General features: G+C 49.2%; 1 protein-coding gene across 1 annotated transcript; it reads right to left on the bottom strand.

Annotated features, from left to right (window-relative positions):
• Positions 1-14,522: 14,522 nt before the first annotated feature.
• Positions 14,523-19,493, bottom strand: LOC121854065 (cell surface glycoprotein 1-like). The gene is made up of 3 exons (XM_042348455.1): positions 19,377-19,493; positions 18,999-19,115; positions 14,523-16,376 (listed from the first exon to the last, which is right to left on the bottom strand). The coding sequence occupies exons 1-3, from the start codon at positions 19,491-19,493 to the stop codon at positions 14,523-14,525; spliced, it is 2,088 nt and encodes a 695-aa protein (XP_042204389.1).
• Between the last annotated feature and the right edge of the window lie 6,203 nt (positions 19,494-25,696).

Raw genomic sequence — 25,696 nt, 5'->3', positions numbered from 1 at the left:
CCAACAGGCGGGAAGTGTCGAGTGCCAACAGGCGGGAAGTGTCAGTGCCAACAGGCGGAAGTGTCAGTGCCAACAGGTGGGGTGTCAGTGCCAACAGGTGGGAGGTGTCAGTGCCAACAGGTGGGAGGTCAGTGCCAACAGGCGGGAAGTGTCAGTGCCAACAGGTGGAGGTGTCAGTGCCAGCAGGTGGGAGGTGTAGTGCCAACAGGCGGGAAGTGTCAGGGCAACAGGCGGAAGTGTCAGTGCCAACAGGTGGGAGGTGTCAGTGCCAACAGGTGGGAGGGGTCAGTAGGACGGAGGGTCATACAGTGTTCAAGAGGCCACCACCCAGACAGAGGCGCCGGGTGAAGTAAACATCACTCGTGGCGCAGACCTCTACACCCTATCCACCTTGTATCCTCTACTTATCCTCTACTTATTCACCTTTTATCCTCCACTTATCCTCTTTTTATCCTCCACTTATCCTCTTTTTATTCTCCACTTATCCACCTTTTATCCTCCACTTATCCACCTTTTATCCTCCACTTATCCACCTTTTATCCTCCACTTATCCACCTTTTATCCTCCACTTATCCACCTTTTATCTCACTTATCCTCTTTTATCCTCCACTTATCCACCTTTATCCTCCACTTATCCACCTTTTATCCTCCACTTATCCACCTTTTATCCTCCACTTATCACCTTTTATCCTCACTTATCACCTTTTATCCTCCACTTATCCTCCTTTTATCCTCCACTTATTCACCTTTTATCCTCCACTTATCACCTTTTATCCTCCACTTATTCACTTTTATCCTCCACTTATCACCTTTTATCCTCCACTTATTCACTTTTATCCTCCACTTAACCTTTTATCCTCCACTTATCCTGTTTTATCCTCCTTATCCACCTTTATCCTCCACTTATCACCTTTTATCCTCCACTTATCCACCTTTTATCCTCTTACCTTTTATCCTCCACTTATCACATCCTCACTTATCCACCTTTTATCCTCACTTATCCTCCTTTTATCTCCACTTATTCACCTTTTATCCTCCCTTATCCACCTTTTATCGTCCACTTATTCACTTTTATCCTCCACCTATCCACCTTTTATCCTCCACTTATTCACTTTTATCCTCCACTTAACCACCTTTTATCCTCCACTTATCCTGTTTATCCTCCACTTATCACCTTTATCCTCCACTTATTCACCTTTTATCCTCCACTTATCACCTTTTTATCCTCCACTTATCCACCTTTTATCCTCCACTTATCCTCTTTTTATTCTCCACTTATCCACCTTTTATCCTCCACTTAACCACCTTTTATCCTACACTTATCCACCTTTTATCCTCCACTTATCCTCTTTTTATTCTCCACTTATCCACCTTTTATCCTCCACTTAACCACCTTTATCCTCCACTTATCCACCTTTTATCCTCCACTTATCCACCTTTATCCTCCACTTATCCTCTTTTTTCTCACTTATCCACCTTTTATCCTCCACTTAACCACCTTTTATCCTCCACTTATCCACCTTTTATCCTCACTTAACCACCTTTTATCCTCCACTTATCCACCATCCTCCACTTAACCACCTTTTATCCTCCACTTATCCTCTTTATCCTCCACTTATCCACCTTTTATCCTCCACTTATCCACCTTTTATCCTCCACTTATCCTCCTTTTATCCTCCACTTAACCACCTTTTATCCTCCACTTAACCACCTTTTATCCTCCACTTATCCTTTTATCCTCCACTTAACCACCTTTTATCCTCCACTTATCCACCTTTTATCCTCCACTTATCCACCTTTTATCCTCCACTTATCCACCTTTTATCCTCCATTTATCACCTTTTATCCTCCACTTAACCACCTTTTATCCTCACTTATCCACCTTTTATCCTCCACTTATCCACCTTTTATCCTCCACTTATCCACCTTTTATCCTCACTTATCCACCTTTTATCCTCCTCCACATAATCCTTTTATCTCAGTATACCAAAAATACAACACAGGTATACCGGTAATACAACACAGGTATACCAGTACCTATACAAGTATACCGGTAATACAACACAGGTGTACCAGTATACAACACAGGTATACCGGTAATACAACACAGGTATACGGTAATACAACACAGGTATACCGGTATACAACACAGGCCTTACCAGTATACAACACAGGTATACGGTACCACAACACAGGTATACCGGCAATTCAACACCGTACCGGTATACAACACCGTACACCAGTACACATATACACCGTAACAACACAGGTATACCCAATCTTATACCGTACCACAACACAGCACCTATCACACTTCTACACAGGCATACCGGTATTACAACACAGGTATACCGGTAATACAACACAGGTATACCGGTAATACAACACAGGTATACCGGTAATACAACACAGTATACCGGTAATACAACACAGGTATACCAGTATAACACAAACGCATACCGGTAATACAACACAGGTATACCGGTAATACAACACAGGTATACCGGTAACACAACACAGGCATACCGGTAATACAACACAGGGTATACAACACAGGTATACCATTATACAACAAACATACCGGTAATACAACACAGGCATACCGGTAATACAACACAGGCATACCGGTAACAACACAGGTATACCAGTATACAACAGGTATACCGGATACAACACAGGTATACCGTACACCACAGGTATACCGGTAATACAACACAGGTATACCATTGTCACAGGATACCGGTAACACAGGCATACCCATTATACAAACACAGGCATACCGGTACAATACAGGTATACCGGTAATACAACACTGGTATACCGGTAATACAACACAGGTATACCGTAGCCTATACAAGTATACCAGTAATACAACACAGGTATACCGGTAATACAAGTATACCGGTAATACAACACAGGTATACCGGTATATACAACAACACAGGTATACCGGTAACAACACGGTATCCGTAATACAACACAGGTATACCGGTAATACAACACAGGTATACCGTATACAACACAAAACCATGAAGTATAGAATCAACACAGTATACGGAACAACACAGGTATCCGTAATACACCTGGGTATACCGGTAATTCCTACACAGGTATACCGGTAATACAACACAGGTATACCGATACTACAACTAGGTATACCGGTAACCTAACACAGGTATACCGGTAATACAACACAAGTATACCGGTAATACAACACAGGTATGCCGGTAATACAACACAGGTATACCGGTAATACAACACAGGGTATACCGGTATACAACACAGGTATACCGGTAATACAACAGGTATACCGGTAATACAACAGGCATACCGGTAATACAACACAGCACGGTACCGTACCACAACACAGGTATACCGGTAATACAACACAGCCGGTAACAACACAGGCATACCGGTAATACAACACAGGCATACCGGTACACAACACAAGCATACCGGTAACAACACGGCATACCGTACAAACAGTATCCATACAATGTACCGGTATTACAACACGGGTATACCGGTAATACAACACAGGTATACCGGTAATACAACACAGGTATACCGGTAATACAACCTACAGGTATACCGGTAATACAACACAGGTATACCGGTAATACAACACAGGCATACCGGTAATACAACACAGGCATACCGGTAATACAACACAGCGTATACGACCGGTATTAACACAGGCATACCGGTAATACAACACAGGCATACCCATTATACAACACGGTATACCAGTATACAACACAATACCGGTAATACAACACAGGTATACCGGTAATACAACACAGTATACCGGTAATACAACACGGTATACCAGTACTAACACAGGTATACCGGTAAACACAACAACACAGTACCGGTTACAACACGGGTATACCATTGTACAACACAGGTATACCGGTAATACAACACAGGCATACCATTGTACAACACCGAGTATACCATTGTACAACACAGGTACGTACAACAGGCATACCGGTAATACAACACAGATACCGATATAACAACACAGGCATACCGGTATACAACACAAGGTAATACGCACCGGTATACAACACGTATACCGTAAAACAACGAAACAACACAGGTATACCGAAACACAATTAATACCGGTATAACACATATACAATACAACACGGGTATACCGGTAATACAACACAGGTATACCGGTAATACAACACAGGTATACCGGTAATACAACACAGGTATACCGGTAATACAACACAGGTATACCGGTAATACAACCAGGTATACCGGTAATACAACACAGGTATACCGGTATTACACATGGTATACCGGTAATACAACACAGGTATACTGATTACAAACAGGTATACCGGAATAAAACAGTATACCGGTAATACAACACAGGCATACTCGGTAATACAAATACAGGCATACCGGTAATACAACACAGGCATACCGGTAATACAACACAGGCATACCGGTAATATAACAGGAATACCTAAATACATATACGGTAATATCACAGGTATACCGGTAATAAAAACAGGTATACCGGTAATACACAGTAACTGATACAACACAGGTATACCGGTAATATAACACAGGTATACCGGTAATAAATACAGGTATACCGGTAATAACAACAGGTATACCGGTAATACAAATACAGGTATACCGGTAATATAACACAGTATACCGGTAATACAACACAGGTATACCGGTAATATAATACAGGTATACCGGTAATACAAATACAGGTATACCGGTAATATAACAGTATACGAATACAACACAGGTATACCGGTAATAATACAGGTATACCGGTAATACAACACAGGTATACCGGTAATACAACACAGGTATACCGGTAATACAACACAGGTATACGCATTATTAACACAGGCATACCGGTAATACAACACAGGTATACCGGTAATACAACACAGGTATACCGGTAATACAACACAGGTATACCGGTAATACAACACAGGCATACCGGTAATACAACACAGGCATACCGGTAATACAACACAGGTATACCGGTAATACAACACAGGTATACCATTAACAATAAACAAATGAAGGACTCGAGGGTGTAGAGTCACGTGGTTCTGTTTACAAACATTGATGACGTAACACTACCATCTGTCTTCTCTCCCCAGCTGTCTGAGAAAGGTGGAGCTGGGGAGAAGGGAGAAGGTGGGAGACGGGAGAACAGGAGAGGGGAGAAAGGGGAAATGAGAGAGGGAGAGGTGGGAGAGAATATAAGGAAGAAGGAAGAGGGAGGAAGGGAACTGGAAGGAAAAAGGAGAAGAGAAGGAGAGAGGGGAGAGGGGAGGAAGAAGGAGGAGGGAGGAAGGGAAGGGGGAGGAGGAGAGGAAAGGGAGAGGGAGGAAGGGAGAGGGAAGAGAGATGGAGAGCAGGGGAGAAAGGGAAAGGGGAGAAAGGGAGGGTGGTGGTGGGGAGTAATGAACTGTATATTGGGTGTGTGGTTGGCATGAGGGTGGCAGCAGGGGTGGTGGGTGGCAGGGTGGTGGGTGGCATGAGGGTAGGGGTGGAAGGGGTGGTGGGTGGAAGGTGGTGGGTGGAAGGGTGGTGGGTTGCGTGGGGTGGTGGGGGCAGGGGTGGTGGTTGGTGGGTGGTGGGTGGAGGGGGGTGGGTATGAGGTGGGGGTGGGTATGAGGGGTGGAAGGGTGGTGGGTGGGGCAAGGAGGGGTGGGGTGAAAGGTGTAGGTGGTGGGGTATGGGGTGGTGGGCAGGTGGTGGGGGTAGGGGTAGGGGTGGGCAGGGTGGTGGGTGGGGTGGGGTGGGTATGAGGGGTGGTGGGTGGTATGAGGGGGTGGGGTGGCATGAGGGTGGTGGGTGGAAGGGTAGTGGGTGGAAGGGTAGGTGGGTAGGGGTGGTGGTGGCAGGGTGAGGGGTGGGCAGGGTAGGGGTGGCAGGGTGGTGGGGGCAGTGGTGGGGTGACAGGGTGGTTGAACAGGTGGGTGGCAGGGTAGTGGGTTGCAAGGAGGGTGGCAGCAGGTGTGGCAGGTGGTGTAGCAGGTGGTTGTGGCAGAGTGATGGGCAGGAAGTGGGTAGTAGGGTGGTGGTTGGGGCATGAGGGGTGGCAGGGTAATGGGTGCAGGTGGTGGGGGTGGCAGGATGGTGGGCAGGGGTAGTGCGGGTAGGGGTGGTGGCAGGGGCAGGGTAGTAGGGTGTGGTTGGCATGAGGGTGGGCAGGGTAATGGGTGGCAGGGTGGTGGGTGGTAGGGTAGTGGTAGGGGGTGGTGGCATGAGGGTGGGCAGGGTAATGGGGCAGGTGTGGGTGGGGGTGGGTGGGGTAGGGGTAGGGGTGGTGGGCATGAGGGGCAGGTAGGGTAATGGGTGGCAGGTGGTGGGGTGGCAGGTAGTGGGTAGTAGGGTGGTGTTGGCATGAGGGTGGCAGCAGGTAGTGGGTGGCAGGGTGGTGGGTGGCAGGGTAGTGGTAGTAGGGGTGGTGGTTGGCATGAGGGTGGCAGCAGGGTAAGGTGGGTGGCAGGGTGGGTAGAGTGGTAGGGGTGGGGCAGGAGGGGTGGGCAGGTAATGGGTGGCAGGTGGTGGGTGGCAGGTAGTGGGTAGTAGGGTGGGGGTGGGCATGAGGGGTGGCAGCAGGTAATGGGTGGCAGGGTGGTGTGTAGGGTAGTGGGGTAGGGTGGGTTGGCATAAGGGTGGCAGCAGGGTAATGGGAGGGGCAGGGGTGGTAGGGGGTAGTAGGGGTGGTGGTTGGCATGAGGGGTGGCAGCAGGGGTAATGGGTGGCAGGTGGTGGTGTGGCAGGGTAGTAGGCAGGGTTGGCAGGAGGGTGGGCAGCAGGGTAATGGTGGCAGGGTGGTGGTGGCAGGTAGTGGGTAGTAGGGTGGTGGGTTGGCATGAGGGTGGCAGCAGGTAATGGGGTGGTGAGGCAGTGGGGTAGTAGGGTGGTGGTTGGTAAGGGTGGCAGCAGGGTGGTGGGGTGGGTGCGGTGGGCCCGGCCCATAACACACCCTAATTTTGTGGAATTACATCTCCTCCGAGTTGAGTCTCCCAATAACAGCCTCTCCCACTCTCTCTCCCAGTCTCCCCTCTCCCCAGTCCTCTCTCTCCCAGTCTCTCTCCCAGTCCCTCTCTCCCCGTCTCTCTCTCCCAGTCTCTCTCCCCAGTCTCCCTCTCCCCAGTCTCTCTCTCTCTCTCTCCGTTCCTCCCAGTCCTCTCTCCAGTCCTCCCAGTCTCTCTCTCCCAGTCTTCTCTCCCAGTCTCTCTCTCCCAGTCTCTCTCTCTCTCCCAGTCTCTCCAGTCTCTCTCTCTCCCAGTCTCTCTCTCTCCCAGTCTCTCTCTCCCAGTCTCTCTCTCTCCCAGCTCTCTCTCCCAGTCTCTCTCTCCTCCCAGTCTCTCTCTCCCCAGTCTCTCTCCCAGTCTCTTCTCTCCCAGTCTCTCTCTCTCTCTCCCAGTCTCTCTCTCCCAGTCTCTCTCTCCCAGTCTCTCTCTCATCTCTCTCTCTCTCCCAGTCTCTCTCCCCAGTCTCTCTCTCCCCAGTCTCTCTCCCCATCTCTCTCTCTCCTAGTCTCTCTCCCAGTCTCTCTCTCTCTTCCAGTCTCTCTCCTCATCTCTCTCTCTCCCAGTCTCTCTCCCAGTCTCTCCCAGTCTCTCTCTCCCAGTCTCTCTCCCCAGTCTCTCTCCTCCCCTCTCCCTGTCTTCTCTCCAGTCTCTCTCCCTGTCTCTCCCAGTCTTCCCAGTCTCTCTCTCCCCGTCTCTCTCCAGTCTCTCTCTCTCCTGTCTCTCTAGTCTCTCTCTCCCCGTCTCTCCTGTCTCTTCCCAGTCTCTCTTCTCTCCCAGTCTCTCTTCTCCCCGTCTCTCTCCCAGTCTCTTCTCCCAGTCTCTCTCCCCCAGTCTCTCTCTCCCGTCTTTTCCCCTAGCCCCTCTCTCTCTCCCAGTCTCTCTCTGTCTCTCTCCCCAGTCTCTCTCTCTCTCCCAGTCTCTCTCTCCCAGTCTCTCTCTCTCTCCCCGTCTCTCTCCCAGTCTCTCTCTCCCAGTCTCTCTCTCTCTCTCTCCCCCTCTCTCCCAGTCTCTCTCCCAGCTCTCTCCTCCCCTCTCCCTGTCTCTCCCCAGTCTCTCCCCCTGCCTCCCAGTCTCTCTCTCCAGTCTCTCTCTCCTGCCCTCTCTCCCCGTCTCTCTCTCCCAGTCTCTCTCCCATTCTCCTGTCTCTCTCTCCCTGCCCTCTCTCCCTCCCTCTCTCCCAGTCTCTCTCCCCGTCTCTCTCTCCCCAGTCTCTCTTCCTGCTCCCTCTCTCTCCCTGCCCCTCTTCCCTTCTCTCCTCCGTCTCTCCCTGTCTTCCCGTCTCTCTCCCAGTCTCTTCTCTCCCAGTCTCTCTCCCAACTCATCTCTCCCGTCAATCTTTTCCCCCAACTGTCCCTTTACACACACACACACACACACACACACACACCACACATACATACATACATCACACATACATACACTCTCACTACTACATACATACTATATACATTCACTCATACTACATACTATATACATACATACTGATATACATACATACATACATATCACATACATACATACATACTGATATACATACATACTAGATATACATACATACATACACACATACATACATACATACATACATACATACAATACATACATACTATATATACATACATACACACACATACATACATACATACATACACTCACAATAAATAGCTCCAAATAACATAACGAGAAGATCAAAGAGAAATATTCCAAGTACAATAAACCAATTCCTGGGAATATTCCAAGGACGACGGATTTCACCAAATAATACATCCAACTATTCCCTAATTTTCAATCCATCAATAAACTATATAGACACGACTAACTATATATAGATGGTAATATATATAGTATACATTATATATAAATAATAAATAATAATAAAAATAGTTCAAGTTTGGATAAGTTTCCCCTAAAGAAAATCTCTTATAGATTAATTTTACGACGACGAAGAAAATGGAACCGAAATCCCATATTAGAATTGTGGTTATTTGTGTGGGTAGTGGTGTGTGGTTGTGTGGGTAGTGGTGTGTGGTTGCATGGGGGTGGGTGTGTGGTTGTGTGGGTAGTGGTGTGGTTGGGTGGGTAGTGGGGTGTGTGGTTGTGTGGGTAGTGGTGTGTGGTTGTGTGGGTAGTGGTGTGTGGTTGTGTGGGTAGGTGTGTGTGGTTGGGTGGGTAGTGGTGTGGTTGGGTGGGTAGGTGTGGTTGGGTGGGTAGTGGTGTGTGGTTGGGTGGGTAGGTGTGGGTTGGGTGGTGGTGTGGTTGTGTGGGTAGGTGGTGTGTGGTTGTGTGGGTAGTGGTGTGTGGTTGTGTGGGAGTGGTGTGTGTGGTTGTGTGGGTAGTGGTGTGTGTGTTGTGTGGGTAGTGGTGTGTGGTTGGGTGGGTAGGTGTGTGGTTGTGGGTAGTGGTGTGGTTGTGTGTGGGGTAGTGGTGTGGTTATGTGGGGTAGGTGTGTGGTTGGGTGTGGGAGGGTGTGTGGTTGGTGGGGTAGGTGTGTGGTTGTGTGGGTAGTGGTGGTTGTGGGTAGTGGTGTGGTTGTGTGGGTAGTGGTGTGTGGTTGTGTGGAGGGTGTGGTTGGGTGGGTAGTGTGGTGTGGTTGGTGTGGGTAGTGTGTGTGTGGTTGTGTGGGTAGTGGTGTGTGGTTGTGGGTGTGGTGTGTGGTTGTGTGGGTAGTGGTGTGGGTGGGGTGTGTGGGGTGTGGTGTGTGGGTTGTGTGTGTGTGTGTGTTTGTTGGGAGGCTTTAGGGTTGTTAGAGGGAGGTAGTTGTTAGAGGGAGGCTCTGTTGTTAGAGGGAGGTCGATGTGTTAGAGGGAGGCTTCATGTTGTTAGAGTGGAGGCTCAGTTGTTAGAGGGTGGAGGCTTGTTGTTAGAGGAGGCTCATGTTGTCAGAGGAGGCTTCGTTGTTGAGGAGGCTTCATGTTGTTAGAGGAGGTTTATTGTTAGAGGAGGCTTCATGTTGTTAGAGGGAGGCTTCAGTTGTTAGAGGGAGGTTTCGTTGTTAGAGGGGGCTTCACGTTGTTAGAGGGAGGTTTCGTTGTTGACCATGTTGTTAGAGAGGCTTCATGTTGTTAAGGGAGGCTTCAGTTGTTAAGAGGCTTCAGTTGTTAAAGGAGGCTTCAGTTAGAGAAGCTTATGTTGTTAGAGGAGGCTTCAGTTGTTAGAGGGAGGCTCACGTTGTTAGAGGGAGGCTTCACGTTGTTAGAGGAGGCTTCATGTTGTTAGAGGAGGCTTCAGTTGTTAGAGGAGGCTTGTTGTTAGAGGAGGCTTCAGTTGTTAAGGCTTAGTTGTAGAGGTTTAGTGTTAGGGAGGCTTCATGTTGTTAGAGGGGAGGTTTATGTTGTTAGAGAGGGAGGCTTCATGTTGTTAGAGGGAGGCTTCATGTTGTTAGTGGAGGCTTCATGTTGTTAGAGGGAGGCTTCATGTTGTTAGAGGGAGGCTTCATGTTGTTAGAGGAGGTCATGTTGTTAGAGGGAGGCTTCATGTTGTTAGAGGAGGCTTCATGTTGTTAGAGGGAGGCTTCATGTTGTTAGAGGGAGGCTTCACGTTGTTAGAGGGAGGCTCATGTTGTTAGAGGAGGTTAAATGTTGTTAGAGGGAGGTTTATGTTGTAGAGGCCATTGTTAGAGGGAGGCTTCATGTTGTTAGAGGAGGCTTCCAGTTGTTAGAGGGGGCTTCATGTTGTTAGAGGGCTTCATGTTGTTAGAGGGAGGCTTCATGTTGTTAGAGGCTTCATGTTGTTGAGGAGGCTTCATGTTGTTAGAGGAGGCTTCATGTTGTTGTTAGAGGCTTCATGTTTAGGAGGCTTCATGTTGTTAGAGGAGCTTCATGTTTTAGAGGAGCTTCATTGAGAGCCATGTTGGAGGCTTCATGTTGTTAAAGGGCTTCATGTTGTTAAAGGGGGCTTCATGTTGTTAAGGAGGCTTTATGTTGTTAGAGGGAGGCTTCATGTTGTTGAGGAGAGCTACGTTGTTAAAGGAGAGCTTCATGTTGTTAAGGGAGGCTTTATGTTGTTAGAGGAGGCTTCATGTTGTTAGAGGAGGCTTCATGTTGTTAAAGGGAGGCTTCACGTTGTTAAAGGAGGCTTCATGTTGTTAGAGGAGGCTTCACGTTGTTAGAGGAGGCTTCACGTTGTTAGAGGAGGCTTCATGTTGTTGTTAAAAGGAGGCTTCATGTTGTTAAAGGAGGCTTCATGTTGTTAAAAGGAGGCTTCATGTTGTTAGAGGAGGCTTCATGTTGTTAGAGGAGGCTTCATTTTGTTAGAGGCTTCGTTGTTAGAGGCTTCACGTTGTTAGAGGAGGCTTCATGTTGTTAGAGGGAGGCTTCACGTTGTTAGAGGGAGGCTTCATGTTGTTAGAGGGAGGCTTCACGTTGTTAGAGAGCTTACCCAGCGAGGCATCACTGAAGCCGACACTGTAATAGGCTGCGCTGAGTCAGGATCATTCCTTTAATGTATCCGGCCAGTGTAGCACAGCCAACCTCTACCACAGCCAGGCCTCTACCACAGCACAGACCACCAGCAGCCAGTCTCTCTCTCTCTCTCTCTCTCTCTCTCTATGCCCAACATTTCATTATTATTATTATTACTTTTATTATTATTATTATTATTATTATTTTTTTATTATTATTATTACACAACAACAGGAGACAAAAATGGGAACCAGGATTATACCAACTAATAACATGTTTACGACGTGTTTCACCTTGACTTCCTTTACCGGGTTGGTGGTGGTAGTGGTGGTGGTGGTGGTGGTGGTAGTGGTAGTGGTGGTGGTGGTGGTGGTGGTGGTGGTGGTGAGTGGTGGTGGTGGTGGTGGTGGTGGTGGTGGTGGTAGTGGTAGTGGTGGTGGTGGTAGTAGTGGTGATGGTGGTAGTAGTGGTGATGGTGGTAGTAGTGATGGTGATGGCAGTATTATTATTAGTAGTAGTAGTAGTAGTAATGATTGTGGTAATTGTGGAGGAGGTGGTGGTTATTAACGAACCAATCCAAGGCAGACAGATGAACAATAATGACTCAGCACTCCACACCTGAGACACAACAACTCCACACCTGAGACACAACAACTCCACACCTGAGACACGATAACTCCACACCTGAGACACAACTCCACACCTGAGAGACAACAACTCCACACCTGAGACACGACAACTCCACACCTGAGACACAACAACTCCACACCTGAGAGACAACAACTCCCCTGAGACACACAACTCCACACCTGAGACAACAACCCACACCTGAGACAACAACTCCACACCTGAGACACGACAACTCCACACCTGAGACACAACTCCACACCTGAGACGACAACTCCACACCTGAGACACAACCCCCACCTGAGACACGACAACTCCCACCTGAGACACGACAACTCCACACCTGAGACGACAACTCCACACCTGAGACACAACAACTCCACACCTGAGACACAACATCCCACCTGAGACACAGCCACACACCTGAGACACAACAACCTCCACCTGAGACACAACTCCACCTGAGACACGACAACCCCACCTGAGACACGACAACTCCACACCTGAGACACAGCAACTCCACACCTGAGACACAACAACTCCACACCTGAGACACGACAACTCCACCTGAGACACAGCAACTCCACACCTGAGACACAACAACTCCACCTGAGACACGACAACCCCACACCTGAGACCAACAACTCCACACCTGAGACACAACAACTCCACACCTGAGACACAACTCCACACCTGAGACACAACAACAGGTGTAAGTAACGTGTTGTGGACGTGTCATGAAAACTATTAGCTTGTGCGTCAGGAATGATAATCAGTATTGGACGTGAGTGGTGCTGATATCTTCTAGAACAATAACTGGTAACGAGGGCAAATGATGGAGGAAATACAGGTCAGGTCAAGGTCAGGTCAGGTCAGGTCAGGTTAGGTTAGGGTTAGGTCAGGTCAAGTTTGGTCAGGTCAGGTTAGGTTGGACCAAATAGAGTTTTGACCGATATTCGTGGGTTTTAGGCAGCCACATACCCAAACCGGACAAATTATATTTTGGCCTCGTGGTAGGGACACAGGTACCCAAACCGGACAAAATTAAGTTCTGTCCGATACTCGAGGGCAGGAGATACATAGGTACCCAAAAATCGGACAAAATAAGAGTTGTGGCCAATACTCGAGGGTGGGAGGGAGTCAGACACCCACGCCGGACAAAATAAGAGAGTTCTGGCCAATACCCGAGGGCAGGAGACCGACAAACACCCGAGCCGGACGCCACCTCGCCAACACTCTCTTTAAACTATAAAATATGCAGCCACCAGGAGCAGCTACTGGCGGAGGAGGACTCTCTCACGCCCACCACCTGCCTCCTCGTCACTCGAAGGTGTTACTCGTCACTCAAAGGTGTTACTCGTCGCTCACAGGTGTTACTCGTCACTCACAGGTGTTACTCGTTACTCACAGGTGTTACTCGTCACTCACAGGTGTTACTCGTTATTCAAAGGTGTTAATCGTCACCCCAGGTGTTTCTCGTCACTCACAGGTGTCCTCGTTACTCATAGAGGGTGACAGAGGGAAGTAACAGGTGAGTGGTCAGGGGAAAGTGACAGGAGGAAGTGACAGGTTGAGACTGACAGGGTAAATGACAGGTAAGGCACAGGTGAAAGTGACAGGAGGAGACGGGTTGGGGACAGTTTACACGTACGACAGTTTCAGCCAACTCCCGGCACCAAACGGACGACTTGTATACCAGACGTTTGATAATGTTGGCTTGTTGGGTGCCCGAGAGGTAATATAAAATAATAATAATAATAATAATAATAATAATAATAATAATAATAATAATAATAAACGGTTTATTAATAGAGTTGCAGCCGGTGGCTGAAAATATACTGACTTACCTTTGATTTAGACATATGATATAATATGAGTTGAACACATTTACAGGGATGTACAGTACATAAATGAGGAGTTGTTTATTATTTTAACAATAGATGGGATGGTGCTGTTTTATATCTATCAGTGCGGCTCTTATGGGCTGAATTTTGTTGTAGTGGCGGACTGTGCGAGTTGGGCGGGGACTGCAGGCAGGAGGTGATGATGACGAGGGTGGTGCAGTAGTCCACTGCCAAACCTTGCTAGTGCTTGGTGGTGGAGGTATGTCTGTCTGTATCCTGTCTGTCATGTCTGTCCGTCGGTATTCTACAGTACATGTTTATATGTTTGTTTGTCTGTCATATCAGCTGGCGAAGTAAACTCATCGACTCTATCGGTTTAAAACGTAGATTAGGTAGGTCTCCACATCTTTCTCTCCAACCCCACGTCACTTTCATTCCATCTCTCTCTCTTCTTCACCTTCCTCACTCACCTACCCGCCTCTCCTCTTTCTCCAATACTTTCACCTAAATCATTTCATGCCCTGGGTGGTGGGGTGGTGGTGGCCAGGTGGTGGGTGGGCCAGGTGGTGGGTGGGCCAGGTGGTGGGGTGGGGGTGGGTCAGGTTGAGGGTGGGTCACATCCCAACAAAACTTGGTAAAGAAAACTCGAGATTAATTGTCTTTAAGTCTGGCTGTGTTGGCCGGGTGGGGACTGTTGGCCGGGTGTGGGACTGTTGGCCGGGTGTTGTTGGTGGGGGAGCGGGCTGGGTGTGGGACTGTTGGCTGGTGTGGACTGTTGGCCGGGTGGGGACTGTTGGCCGGGTGGGGGACTGTTGGCTGGTGGGACTGTTGGCCGGTGGGACTGTTGGCCGGGTGGGAATGTTGGCCGGTGTGGGACTGTTGGGCGGGTGGGGACTGTTGGCCGGGTGGGGGACTGTTGGCCGGTGTGGGACTGTTGGCCGGGTGTGGAACTGTTGGTCGGGTGGGGACTGTTGGCCGGGTGGGACTGTTGGCCGGGTGGGGGACTGTTGGCCGGGTGGGGACTGTTGGCCGGGTGTGGGACTGTTGGCCGGGTGTGGGACTGTTGGCCGGGTGTGGGAATGTTGGGGGTGGGACTGTTGGCCGGTGGGGGACTGTTGCCGGGTGGGGACTGTTGGCCGGGTGGGGAGGCGGCCGGGTGGGGGACTGTTGGCCGGGTGTGGGACTGTTGGCCGGGTGTGGACGTTGGGTGGACTGTTGGCCGGGTGGGGGACTGTTGGCCGGGTGTGGACTGTTGCCGGGTGTGGGACTGTTGGCCGGGTGTGGGACTGTTGGCCGGGTGTGGGACTGTTGGCCGGTGGGGGACTGTTGGCCGGGTGGGGACTGTTGGCCGGGTGGGGGACATGTTGGCTGGCAGGGACTGTTGGCCGGTGGGGGACTGTTGGCCGGGTGGGGGACTGTTGGCCGGGTGGGGACTGTTGGCCGGGTGGGGGACTGTTGGCCGGGTGGGGACTGTTGGCCGGGTGGGGACTGTTGGCCGGGTGGGGGACTGTTGGCCGGGTGGGGGACTGTTGGCCGGGTGGGGGACTGTTGGCCGGGTGGGGACTGTTGGCCGGGTGGGGACTGTTGGCCGGTGGGGACTGTTGGCCGGGTGGGGACTGTTGGCCGGGTGTGGGACTGTTGGCCTGTGGGACTGTTGGCCGGGTGTGGACTGTTGGCCGGGTGGGGACTGGCCGGGTGGACTGTTGGCCGGGTGGGGACTGTTGGCCGGGTGGGGACTGTTGGCCGGGTGTGGGACTGTTGGCCGGGTGGGGGACTGTTGGCCGGGTGGGGAGTGTTGGGGACTGTTGGCCGGGTGTGGGACTGTGGCCGGGTGTGGGACTGTTGGCCGGGTGGGGGACTGTTGGCCGGTGGGGAGTGTTGGGGGACTGTTGGCCGGGTGGGAGACTGTTGGCCGGGTGGGACTGTTGGCCGGGTGTGGGACTGTTGGCCGGGGTGGGGACTGTTGGCCGGGTGGGGACTGTTGGCCGGGTGGGGGAGTGTTGGCCGGGGGACTGTTGGCCGGGTGGGGACTGTTGGCCGGGTGTGGGACTGTTGGCCGGGTGTGGGACTGTTGGCCGGGTGTGGGACTGTTGGCCGGGTGGGGACTGTTGGCGGGTGGGGTCGGGTGGGGGACTGTTGGCCGGGTGTGGGACTGTTGGCAGGGTGGGGGACTGTTGGCCGGGTGGGGGACTGTTGGCGGTGGGACTGTTGGCCGGGTGTGGGACTGTTGCCGGGTGGGGACTGTTGGCCGGGTGGGGGACTGTTGGCCGGGTGGGGGAGTATTGGGGACTGTTGGCCGGGTGGGGAGACTGTTGGCCGGGTGTGGGACTGTTGGCCGGGTGTGGGGACTGTTGGCCGGTGGGGGACTGTTGCCGGGTGGGAGTGTTGGCCGGGTGTGGGACTGTTGGCCGGGTGGGGGACTGTTGGTGGGTGGGACTGTTGGCCGGGTGTGGACTGTTGGCCGGGTTCTATGGTTTATTACCCAAAGTCAACAAAAGTTATAGACCTTAAAAGTTTGAGAAAATATATATTTTTCTCTCGTACTATAAACTCTCACCTCTGACCTTTTCCCGAGCTTGACCTTTGACCTTGGTAAGCTTGACCTGTTGACCTCTGAATGAATCCAAGTAATGTTACTCTTGTATTAACAAACAGGGAGCTGGTGGTAGAGCGGTACCGTTCTTGCCTCGCAAGCAAGATGTCAGGGTTCGATTCCTGGCCGGCGGAAGTTGTTTGGACACTCTTCCTAGTCCCCGGCCCCTGTTCACCGAGCAGTAAAGTAGGTACCTGTTGTAAGTCGAAAGTTGCCAATTCGTATTCAGGGGAGTTGTTGGAGCTCCAATAACTTGATGACATAAACCATTGACTCTTTCAGGCTTCTACGCCCTTGACTCTCTTCAGGCTTGCCTTAACTCTTTCAGGCTTCTACGCCCTTGACTCTTCAGGCTTTCACGCCCTTGACTCTTCAGGCTTCTACGCCCTGACTCTTCAGGCTTCTACGCCCTTGACTCTTCAGGCTTCTACGCCCTTGGCTCTTCAGGCTTTACGCCCTGACTCTTCAGGCTTTCACGCCCTGACTCTTCAGGCTTCTACGCCCTTGACTCTTCAGGCTTCTACGCCCTTAACTATGAGACACATAAGGCAAGCATGAACTTAGCATGCTTCCCTGTTGGGCGCTGTAAACGCTTCTGCGCTTCACCTTACACAAGGATGTAGGGAGTGACTAATAAATGAATAAACAGACAAACAGACGAATTAACAGACAGACAGATACAGGCATCTACAAACTCACACTCCACTCACACACACAGACACACACACACAGACCAGTTAAAACACAAACAAACAGACTAACATACAGATCAACTAACAGACAGACAGGTGAACGCTTAACATAGGACCTCACCAGCGGGGATAATAAAATTGTCTTTCTTTAGTCTGTCTGTCTGTTTGTCTCTTCGTGTGTGTGTGTGTGTGTGTGTGTGTGTGTGTGTGTTCGTGTGTGTGTGTTAGTGTGTGTGTGTGTGTGTGTGTTGTGTGTGTGTGTAGTGTGTGTCGTGTGTGTGTGTGTGTGTTAGTGTGTGTGTGTGTGTGTTAGTGTGTGTGTGTGTGTGTGTGTGTGTGTGTGTGTGTGTGTGTTAGTGTGTGTGTGTGTGTTCGTGTGTGTGTGTGTGTGTTAGTGTGTGTGTGTGTGTGTGTGTTAGTGTGTGTGTGTGTTAGTGTGTGTGTGTGTGTGTGTGTGCGTGTGTGTTGTGTGTGTGTGTGTGTGTGTGTTAGTGTGTGTGTGTTCGTGTGTGTGTGTGTGTGTTAGTGTGTGTTGTGTGTGTGTGTGTGTGTTCGTGTGTGTGTGTGTGTGTGTGTGTTATGTGTGTGTTAGTGTGTGTGTGTGTGTGTGTGTGTGTGTCAACCTTCCCTGACTGACAAACCGATAATGATTTTCCGCGTGAGGGAGGATTTATTCCTTTGCTCCAACACGGTCTCCTTATACACCGCACCGCACTACCGCAGCTTGACGCATAACCAACACCGCACCATTTACCGCACCTTGACACCTGAACACTACCTCACCACCGCACTTACCGCACCTAGACACTGACCGTACTACCGCAGCCATAACCGCATCTACCCACCAGACCTACCGTACTACCCCAGCCATAACCGCATCTTAACGCACCAGACACTGACCTACTACCGCACATAACCATTTACGCACCAGACCGACCGTACGCAGCATAACGCATCTTAACACAGACACCTGACCGACTACCAGCCATAACCGCATTTACCGCACCTAGACACCTGACCTACACGCAGCCATAACCGCATCTTAACCGCACCTAGACACCTGACCGTACTACCGCAGCCATAACCGCATCTTAACCGCACCTAGACACCTGACCGTACTACCGCAGCCATAACCGCATCTTAACCGCACGTATTCAAGTAAACCCACCAAATGACGGCCATAACACCTGAGTTCTTAATTACAATCAACAAACAATAATAAATTTCAACTTATAAAATTGCCTTCATAAATAGCTGTACCTGGAGGCCATTACCGGTGACGCTGTATAATACATCATGGGGTCAGGTTCGTGCGCCTCCCTCGGTAATTTCTTCCATAATTTCCCCGCAATTTCACCCAATTTGCACTAATTTCACCCAGATACTGACCGGCCAATAAGAACGTCATATTTATTATTCCGCATTCTGATTGGTCGGGTTTTAGGTGGGTGGGTGGGTATATAACACAAGATGACGAGAAGGAATAGGCCATTTATGGAACAGAATAATTTTAACTTTATAAAGCTGTTTGGTCCAATAAGAAAGCTTATTTTAATAGTTTGCATTCTGATTGGTCGGATTTTAAGTGAACAGGTAAAAACACGGAGTGGCGGGAAGGAATGGGCCGTATACGTAATATTGCAATCGAACGTATTATAAATAGAAGCAACCAATAAGTACAATTTACTCTTATTATTCCAGATTCTGATTGGTTACTTTTCCAGCGTGTAGGTATAAACACAGAATGACAGAAAGGACTTGGCAGACATACACAATCGAACATTATATCAGCTGATTGGACTAACTTGGTGCGCATAATCGTCAAATTCCGCTAAATTGGGGACATTTACCGGACTAACAATAAAACAGTTAAAGGAGAGTCTAAGCGGCATTTCTCCGCCATTTTGAAGGTCATGTTGATGCTGTAATTTGAGTCAGACAGTTAAGGAAATTCTATCTTTTTGACTTACGAGAAAATATGAGAATACATATATACACATACCTGGGTGTTAATGACGTCATCAATTTATTTACCTTAAAATATCTGGATGATCATGACGTCACCAATCTATTTACCTTAATATACCCTGGTGTTCATGACGTCATCAATCTAATTACCTTAATATACCTAGGTGTCGCTGACGTCATCAATTTACCTGAAATAGATAGAAAAAAAAAACAACATTAGGAGCTTGACGGGCATAATGGGTGGCTTGTGGGGATTGAGGGCATTTGGGCATTTCTGGGGCTTTTAACGACATTTTGGGGGCATTTTGAGGGTCATTAGCATTTGGGGGCATTTGGGCATTTGGGGGCATTTAAAGCATTTGGGGCATTTTTATACTTTGAGATAACTTTTGAATATTTGAGGAATTTTGGTCTTGAGGGCATTTAAAGTACTTAGAATATATTATTATGCCCCGTTTGTTTATCAGTTTATTCTCGTTTATTATTATTATTATTATTATTATTATTATTATTATTATTATTATTATTGTTGTAGAAAACAAAATTTGTTAAAGTGTGAGATAATGTGAGGGTGAGATAAGGGGTGAGATATATGAGGGAGGGTGAGATAATGGGTGAGGAGATAAGGGGTGAGATAATGGTGAGGAGATAAGGGTGAGATAATGGGTGAGGGAGAGATATGAGATAAGGAGGGAGAGAGATAGAGGAGAGAAAGGTGAGATAATGGGTGAGGGAGAAGGGAATAGAGGGGAGATAGAGATAAGGGTGAGGGAGAGATGAGATAAGGAGGAGAAGGGAGATAATGAGTGAGGGAGAGATATAGGAGATAATGGGTGAGGGAGAGATAAGGGTGAGATAATGGTGAGGGAGGGGTGAGATAATGGGAGGGAGAGATAAGGGTGAGATAAGAGGGGAGATAAGGGGTGAGATAATGGGTGAGGGAGAGATAAGGTAGGAGAGATAATGAGGAGAGAGATAAGGGAGAATAAGAGATATAGGGGAGATAATGATAGAGGAGAGGGAGAGATAATGAGTGAGAGAAAGATAAGGTGAGAGGTAGAGGGGAGATAAGGAGATAATGGGAGAGGGGGAGACAGGGTGATAATGGGTGAGGGAGAGACTGGGTGAGGGAGAGATTGAGGAGAGATACTGGGTGAGGGAGAGATATGAGAGAGATAAGGTGAGATAATGGGTAGGGAGAGATATAGGGAGAGATAATGGGTGAGGGAGAGATATAGAGGAGATAATGGGTGAGGGAAAGACAATGGGTGGGGAGACAAGGGGGAGAGATATGAGAGAGAGATATAGAGAGAGATTATGGGTGAGGAGAGATAGGAGAGATTAGGGGGAGAGAATGGAGAGAAGGGGAGAGAGATATAGGGAGGTAATGGGTGAGGGAGAGATATAGAGAGATTATGGGTGAGGGAGAGATAGGGAGAGATAATGGGTGAGGGGATATGAGGAGATAATGGGTGAGGAGATTATGGGTGAGGGAGAGATATAGGGAGGTAATGGGTGAGGGGATATAGAGAGAGAGATAATGGTGAGGAGAGATATAGGGAAGATAATGGGTGAGGGAGAGATATGGGAAGATTATGGGTGAGGGAGGAGAGATATAGGAGATAATGGGTGAGGGAGATATAGGGAGATAATGGGTGAGGGAGAGATTTAGGGAGAGATACTGGGTGGGGAAAGACAATGGGTGGGGGAGAGACAGGGGAGACATAATGGGTGAGAGAGATATAGAGAGATTATGGGTGAGGGAGAGATATAGGGAGATAATGGGTGAGAGAGATACAGGGAGAGATTAATGGGTGAGGAGATATGAGGAGAATGGGTGAGGAGATATGAGGAGAGATAATGGGTGAGGGAGAGATATAGGGAGATTATGGGTGAGGAGAGATATAGGGAGATAATGGGTGGGGAGAGATATAGGAGAGATTATGGGTGAGGGAGAGATATGAGGAGATAATGGGTGAGGAGAGATATAGGAGAGATTATGGGTAAGGAGAGATAGGGAGATAATGGGTGAGGAGAGATTATGGGTAAGGAGATAGGGAGATAATGGGTGAGGGAGAGATATAAAGAAATGGAGGAGAGATAGGGAGATAATGGGTGAGGAGACAATGGGTGGGGAGAGATTGAGGGAGAGATAATGGGTGAGGGAGATAGGGGAGATAATGGGTGAGGGAAAGACAATGAATGGGGAGAGACAAGGGAGATAATGCATGAGAATAATGGGTGAGGAGACAAGGGAGAGATAATGGGTGAGGAGATATAGGGAGATTATGGGTGAGGGAGATATAGGGAGATAATGGTGAGGAGATATATAAGGGAGATAATGGGTGAGAAAGACAATGGGTGGGGAACAAGGGTGAGAGATAATGGGTGAGAGATATATAAGAATAATGGGTGAGGGAGACAATGGGTGAGACAATGGGTGAGGGAGATAATGGGTGAGAGAGATATAGAGGATAATGGGTGAGGGAGATATAGGGAGAGATTATGGGTGAGGAGAGATATAGGAGATATGGGTTAGGGAGATATAGGGAGAGATAATGGGTGAAGGAGATATAGGAGATAATGGGTGAGAGAGATGGGAGATAATGGGTGAGGGAGAGAGATGAGGAGATAATGGGTGAGGGAGATATAGGGAGATAATGGATGAGGAGATATGGGAGAGATAATGGGTGAGGGAGATAATGGGTGAGGGAAGATATGGGAGATAATGGGTGAGGGAGAATGAGGGGTGAGATAATGGGTGAGGAGAGATATAGGGGAGATAATGGGTGAGGGAGAGATAATGGGTGAGGGAGATAATGGGTGAGGAGATACAGGGAGAGATTATGGGTGAGGGAGATATAGGGAGATAATGGGTGAGGAGATAATGGGTGAGGGAGTGATATTGGGGGAGATAATGGGTGAGGAGATATGGGGAGATTATGGGTGAGGGAGATATAGGGAGATAATGGTGAGGGAGATATAGGGAAGATAATGGGTGAGGGTGATATAGGGAAATAAATGGGTGGGGAGACAAGGGAGATATAATGGGTGAGGAGACAAGGGAGATAATGGGTGAGAGAGAGACAATGGGAAAGATAATGGGTGAGGAGATTGAGGGAGAGATAATGGGTGAGGAGAGACAATGGGTGAGGGGAAAGCCAGGCAGGTAGTCCTTTCCTGATCCACTTAGAGGAACCAATCACCCGCTGGCCCTCACTCTCCCCTCATCTCCCCCCTCCTCCCTCACCCTCCCTCTCACCATCATCTCCCTGCAGCCTCTCTCTCCTCCATCTCCCCTCACCTCCCTCCATCTCCCCTCACCTTCCCTTCCTCTCCCCTCCTCTCCTCACCCACCGTCCCTCTCCCCTCACCTCCTATCTTCACCTGTCTACTCTTTCCCTCACCCCCTCCCCGTCTCCTCAATCCCTCCTCCTAACCCCTCATATTTCCTCTCGTCCTCCCTACTCTCTCCCCCAAAATAAATAACAAAATCTCCTCCAACTATAATCAATAGAGACAAAGTTTGTTATTAAAATCTGGACGAAACTGTTCACAAGACGATATTACGTTAGCCCGATTTTCCCGATTTCATCACCGATTTCACACACACGTCATGGGTCACAGGTCAACGTCTTCAGATTTCGCCTCTGAAACTTAGGTCATTTATGAGAGATTTCAGCTGAACGCGTCCAGATTAATTCTTGACAGATTAGTTGAACGTTCACAGATTTGGGACATGAACTGAACGCTCTCATATGTCACTTTTGTAGTCTCAACTGAACGCCCCAATCATCAAGGGCTCAACTGAACGCCCTAATCTTTAAGGCTCAACGAACGATATCATTAAGAGGCTCAACTGAACGCCCTAATCTTTAAGGGCTCAACTGAACGCCCTAATCTTTAAGGGCTCAACTGAACGCCCCTAATCTTTAAGGGCTCAACTGAACGCTCCAATCATTAAGGGCTCAACTGAACGCCCCAATCATTAAGGGCTCAACTGAACGCCCCTAGGGCTCAACTAAACGCCCTAATCTTTAAGGGCTCAACTGAACGCCCTAATCTTTAAGGGCTCAACTGAACGCTCCAATCATTAAGGGCTCAACTGAACCCCCATCATTAGGCTCAACCCCTATTTTAAGGGTCCTCGAACGCCCCAATCTTTAAGGGCTCAACTGAACACCCCAAACATTAAGGGCTCAACAGAACTCCCCAACCACTAAGGGCTCAACTCCTGAGGGCTTAGCTGAACAGCCCTAAATCCCCTTTAAGTTCAGGGTCGTTACGAAGCTTCTCTGATGTAATTATCAACTACAGAGATTATGGCGATACAGTGGTGAGAGAGAGAGAGAGAGACCCTTCCACCACCATCATCAACCATCCAACCACACACACACCACACCTGCAGCAAACACACCTACTACACCACCACACCAACACACCTACAGCTAACACATCTACTACACACACACCTGTAGCTAACACACCTACACCACCACCTGTGCTAACACACCTACTACACCACCACACCTGCAGCTAACACCTACTACACCACCACCTGCAGCAACACACCCTACTACACCACCACCTGGAAACACCTACACACCTCAACACACCACCACACCTGCAGCTAACACATCTACTACACCCACACCTGCAGCTACACACCACCACACCTGCAGCAAACACACCTACCACCACACACCTGTAGCTAACACACCTACACACACCACCTGTAGCTAACACACTACTACACCACCACACCTGCAGCAAACACACACTACACACCACCACACCTGCAGCTAACACACCTACTACCACCACACCTGCAGCTAACACACCTACTACACCACCACACCTGCAGCTAACACACCCACTACACCACCACACTGCAGCAAACACACCTACTACACCACCACCTGTAGCTAACACACCTACACACACCAGCAAACACCACTACACCACACTGCAGCTAACACCTACTACACCACCACACCTGCAGCTAACACCTACTACACCACCACACCTGCAGCAAACACACCTACTACCACACACCTGCAGCAAACACACCTACTACACCACCACCTGCAGCAACACACCTACTACACCACCACACCTGCAGCAAACACACCTACTACACCACCACACCTGTAGCTAACACACCTACTACACCACCACACCTGCAGCTAACACCTACTACACCACCACACCCAGCAACACACCTACACCACCACACCTGCAGCAAACACACCTACTACACCACCACACCTGCAGCAAACCACCTACTACACCCACCACACCTGTAGCTAACACATCTACACCACCACACCTGCAGCTAACACACTACTACCACCACACCTGTAGCTAACACACCTACTACACCACCACACCTGTAGCTAACACATCTACTACACCACCACACACACTTCTACACACACCTGCAGCTAACATCTACTACACCCACCACCTGTAGCTAACACACCTACTACACCACCACACCTGCAGCTAACACACCTACACCACCACACCTGTAGCTAACACACCTACTACACCACCACACACCTGTAGCCTAACACATCTACTACACCACCACACCTGTAGCTAACACACCTACTACACCACACACCTGTAGCTAACACATCTACTACACCACCACACCTGTAGCTAACACACCTACTACACCACCACACCTGTAGCTAACACACCTACCACACCACCACCTGCTACACATCTACACCACCACACCTGTAGCTAACACACCTACTACACCACCACACCTGTAGCTAACACATCTACTACACCACCACACCTGTGGCTAACATCTACTACACCACACCTGCAGCTAACACCTACTACACCACACACACCTGCAGCTAACACACACCTCCACACCACCACACCTGTAGCTAACACACCTACTACACCACCACTGCAGCTAACACATCTACACCACCACACCTGAGCTAACACATCTACTACCACCACACACCTGTAGCTAACACATCTACTACACCACACACCTGCTAGCTACTACACATCACACCACACCTGCAGCCAACACACCTACTACACCACCACACCTGCAGCTAACACACCACCACACCTGCAGCTAACACATCTACTACACCACCTGTGCTAACACACCTACTACACCACCACACCTGCAGCTAACACACCTACTACACCACCACACCTGCAGCTAACACACCACCACACCTGTAGCTTCAACACCTACTACACCACCACACCTGTAATGCCCTACTACACACACACCTGTAGCTAACACACACTACTACACCACCACACTATAGCACACATCTACACCCACACACCTGTAACACACCTACTACACCACACCTGTAGCTAACATCTACACACCACACTGTAACACACCTACTACACCACCACCTGCAGCTAACACATCTACTACACACACTGTATAACACTACTACACCACCACACTGAACACATCTCACACCCACACCTGTAGCTAACACACCTGCTACACCACCACACCTGTAGCTAACACCTACTA

Source organism: Homarus americanus, unplaced genomic scaffold, assembly GCF_018991925.1.
Source record: "Homarus americanus isolate GMGI-L3 unplaced genomic scaffold, GMGI_Hamer_2.0 scaffold12733, whole genome shotgun sequence".
Taxonomy (NCBI): domain Eukaryota; kingdom Metazoa; phylum Arthropoda; class Malacostraca; order Decapoda; family Nephropidae; genus Homarus; species Homarus americanus.
The sequence above is the reverse complement of the archived record's forward strand: the minus strand, read 5'-3'. Positions and strand labels throughout refer to the sequence as shown.

Bases quoted from the DNA above. Each gene is read 5' to 3' on its own strand.
- LOC121854065 (XM_042348455.1), bottom strand. From the start codon at position 19,493: ATGCCCCCAAATGCTAATGACCCTCAAAATGCCCCCAAAATGTCGTTA. The intron at 19,116-19,376 runs GTTGTTTTTTTT...CTCAAATTACAG, and splicing joins ATGCCCGTCAAGCTCCTAAT to CATCAACATGACCTTCAAAA. The intron at 16,377-18,998 runs GTTAGTCCAATC...AATAAACCATAG, and splicing joins TTGACGATTATGCGCACCAA to AACCCGGCCAACAGTCCACA.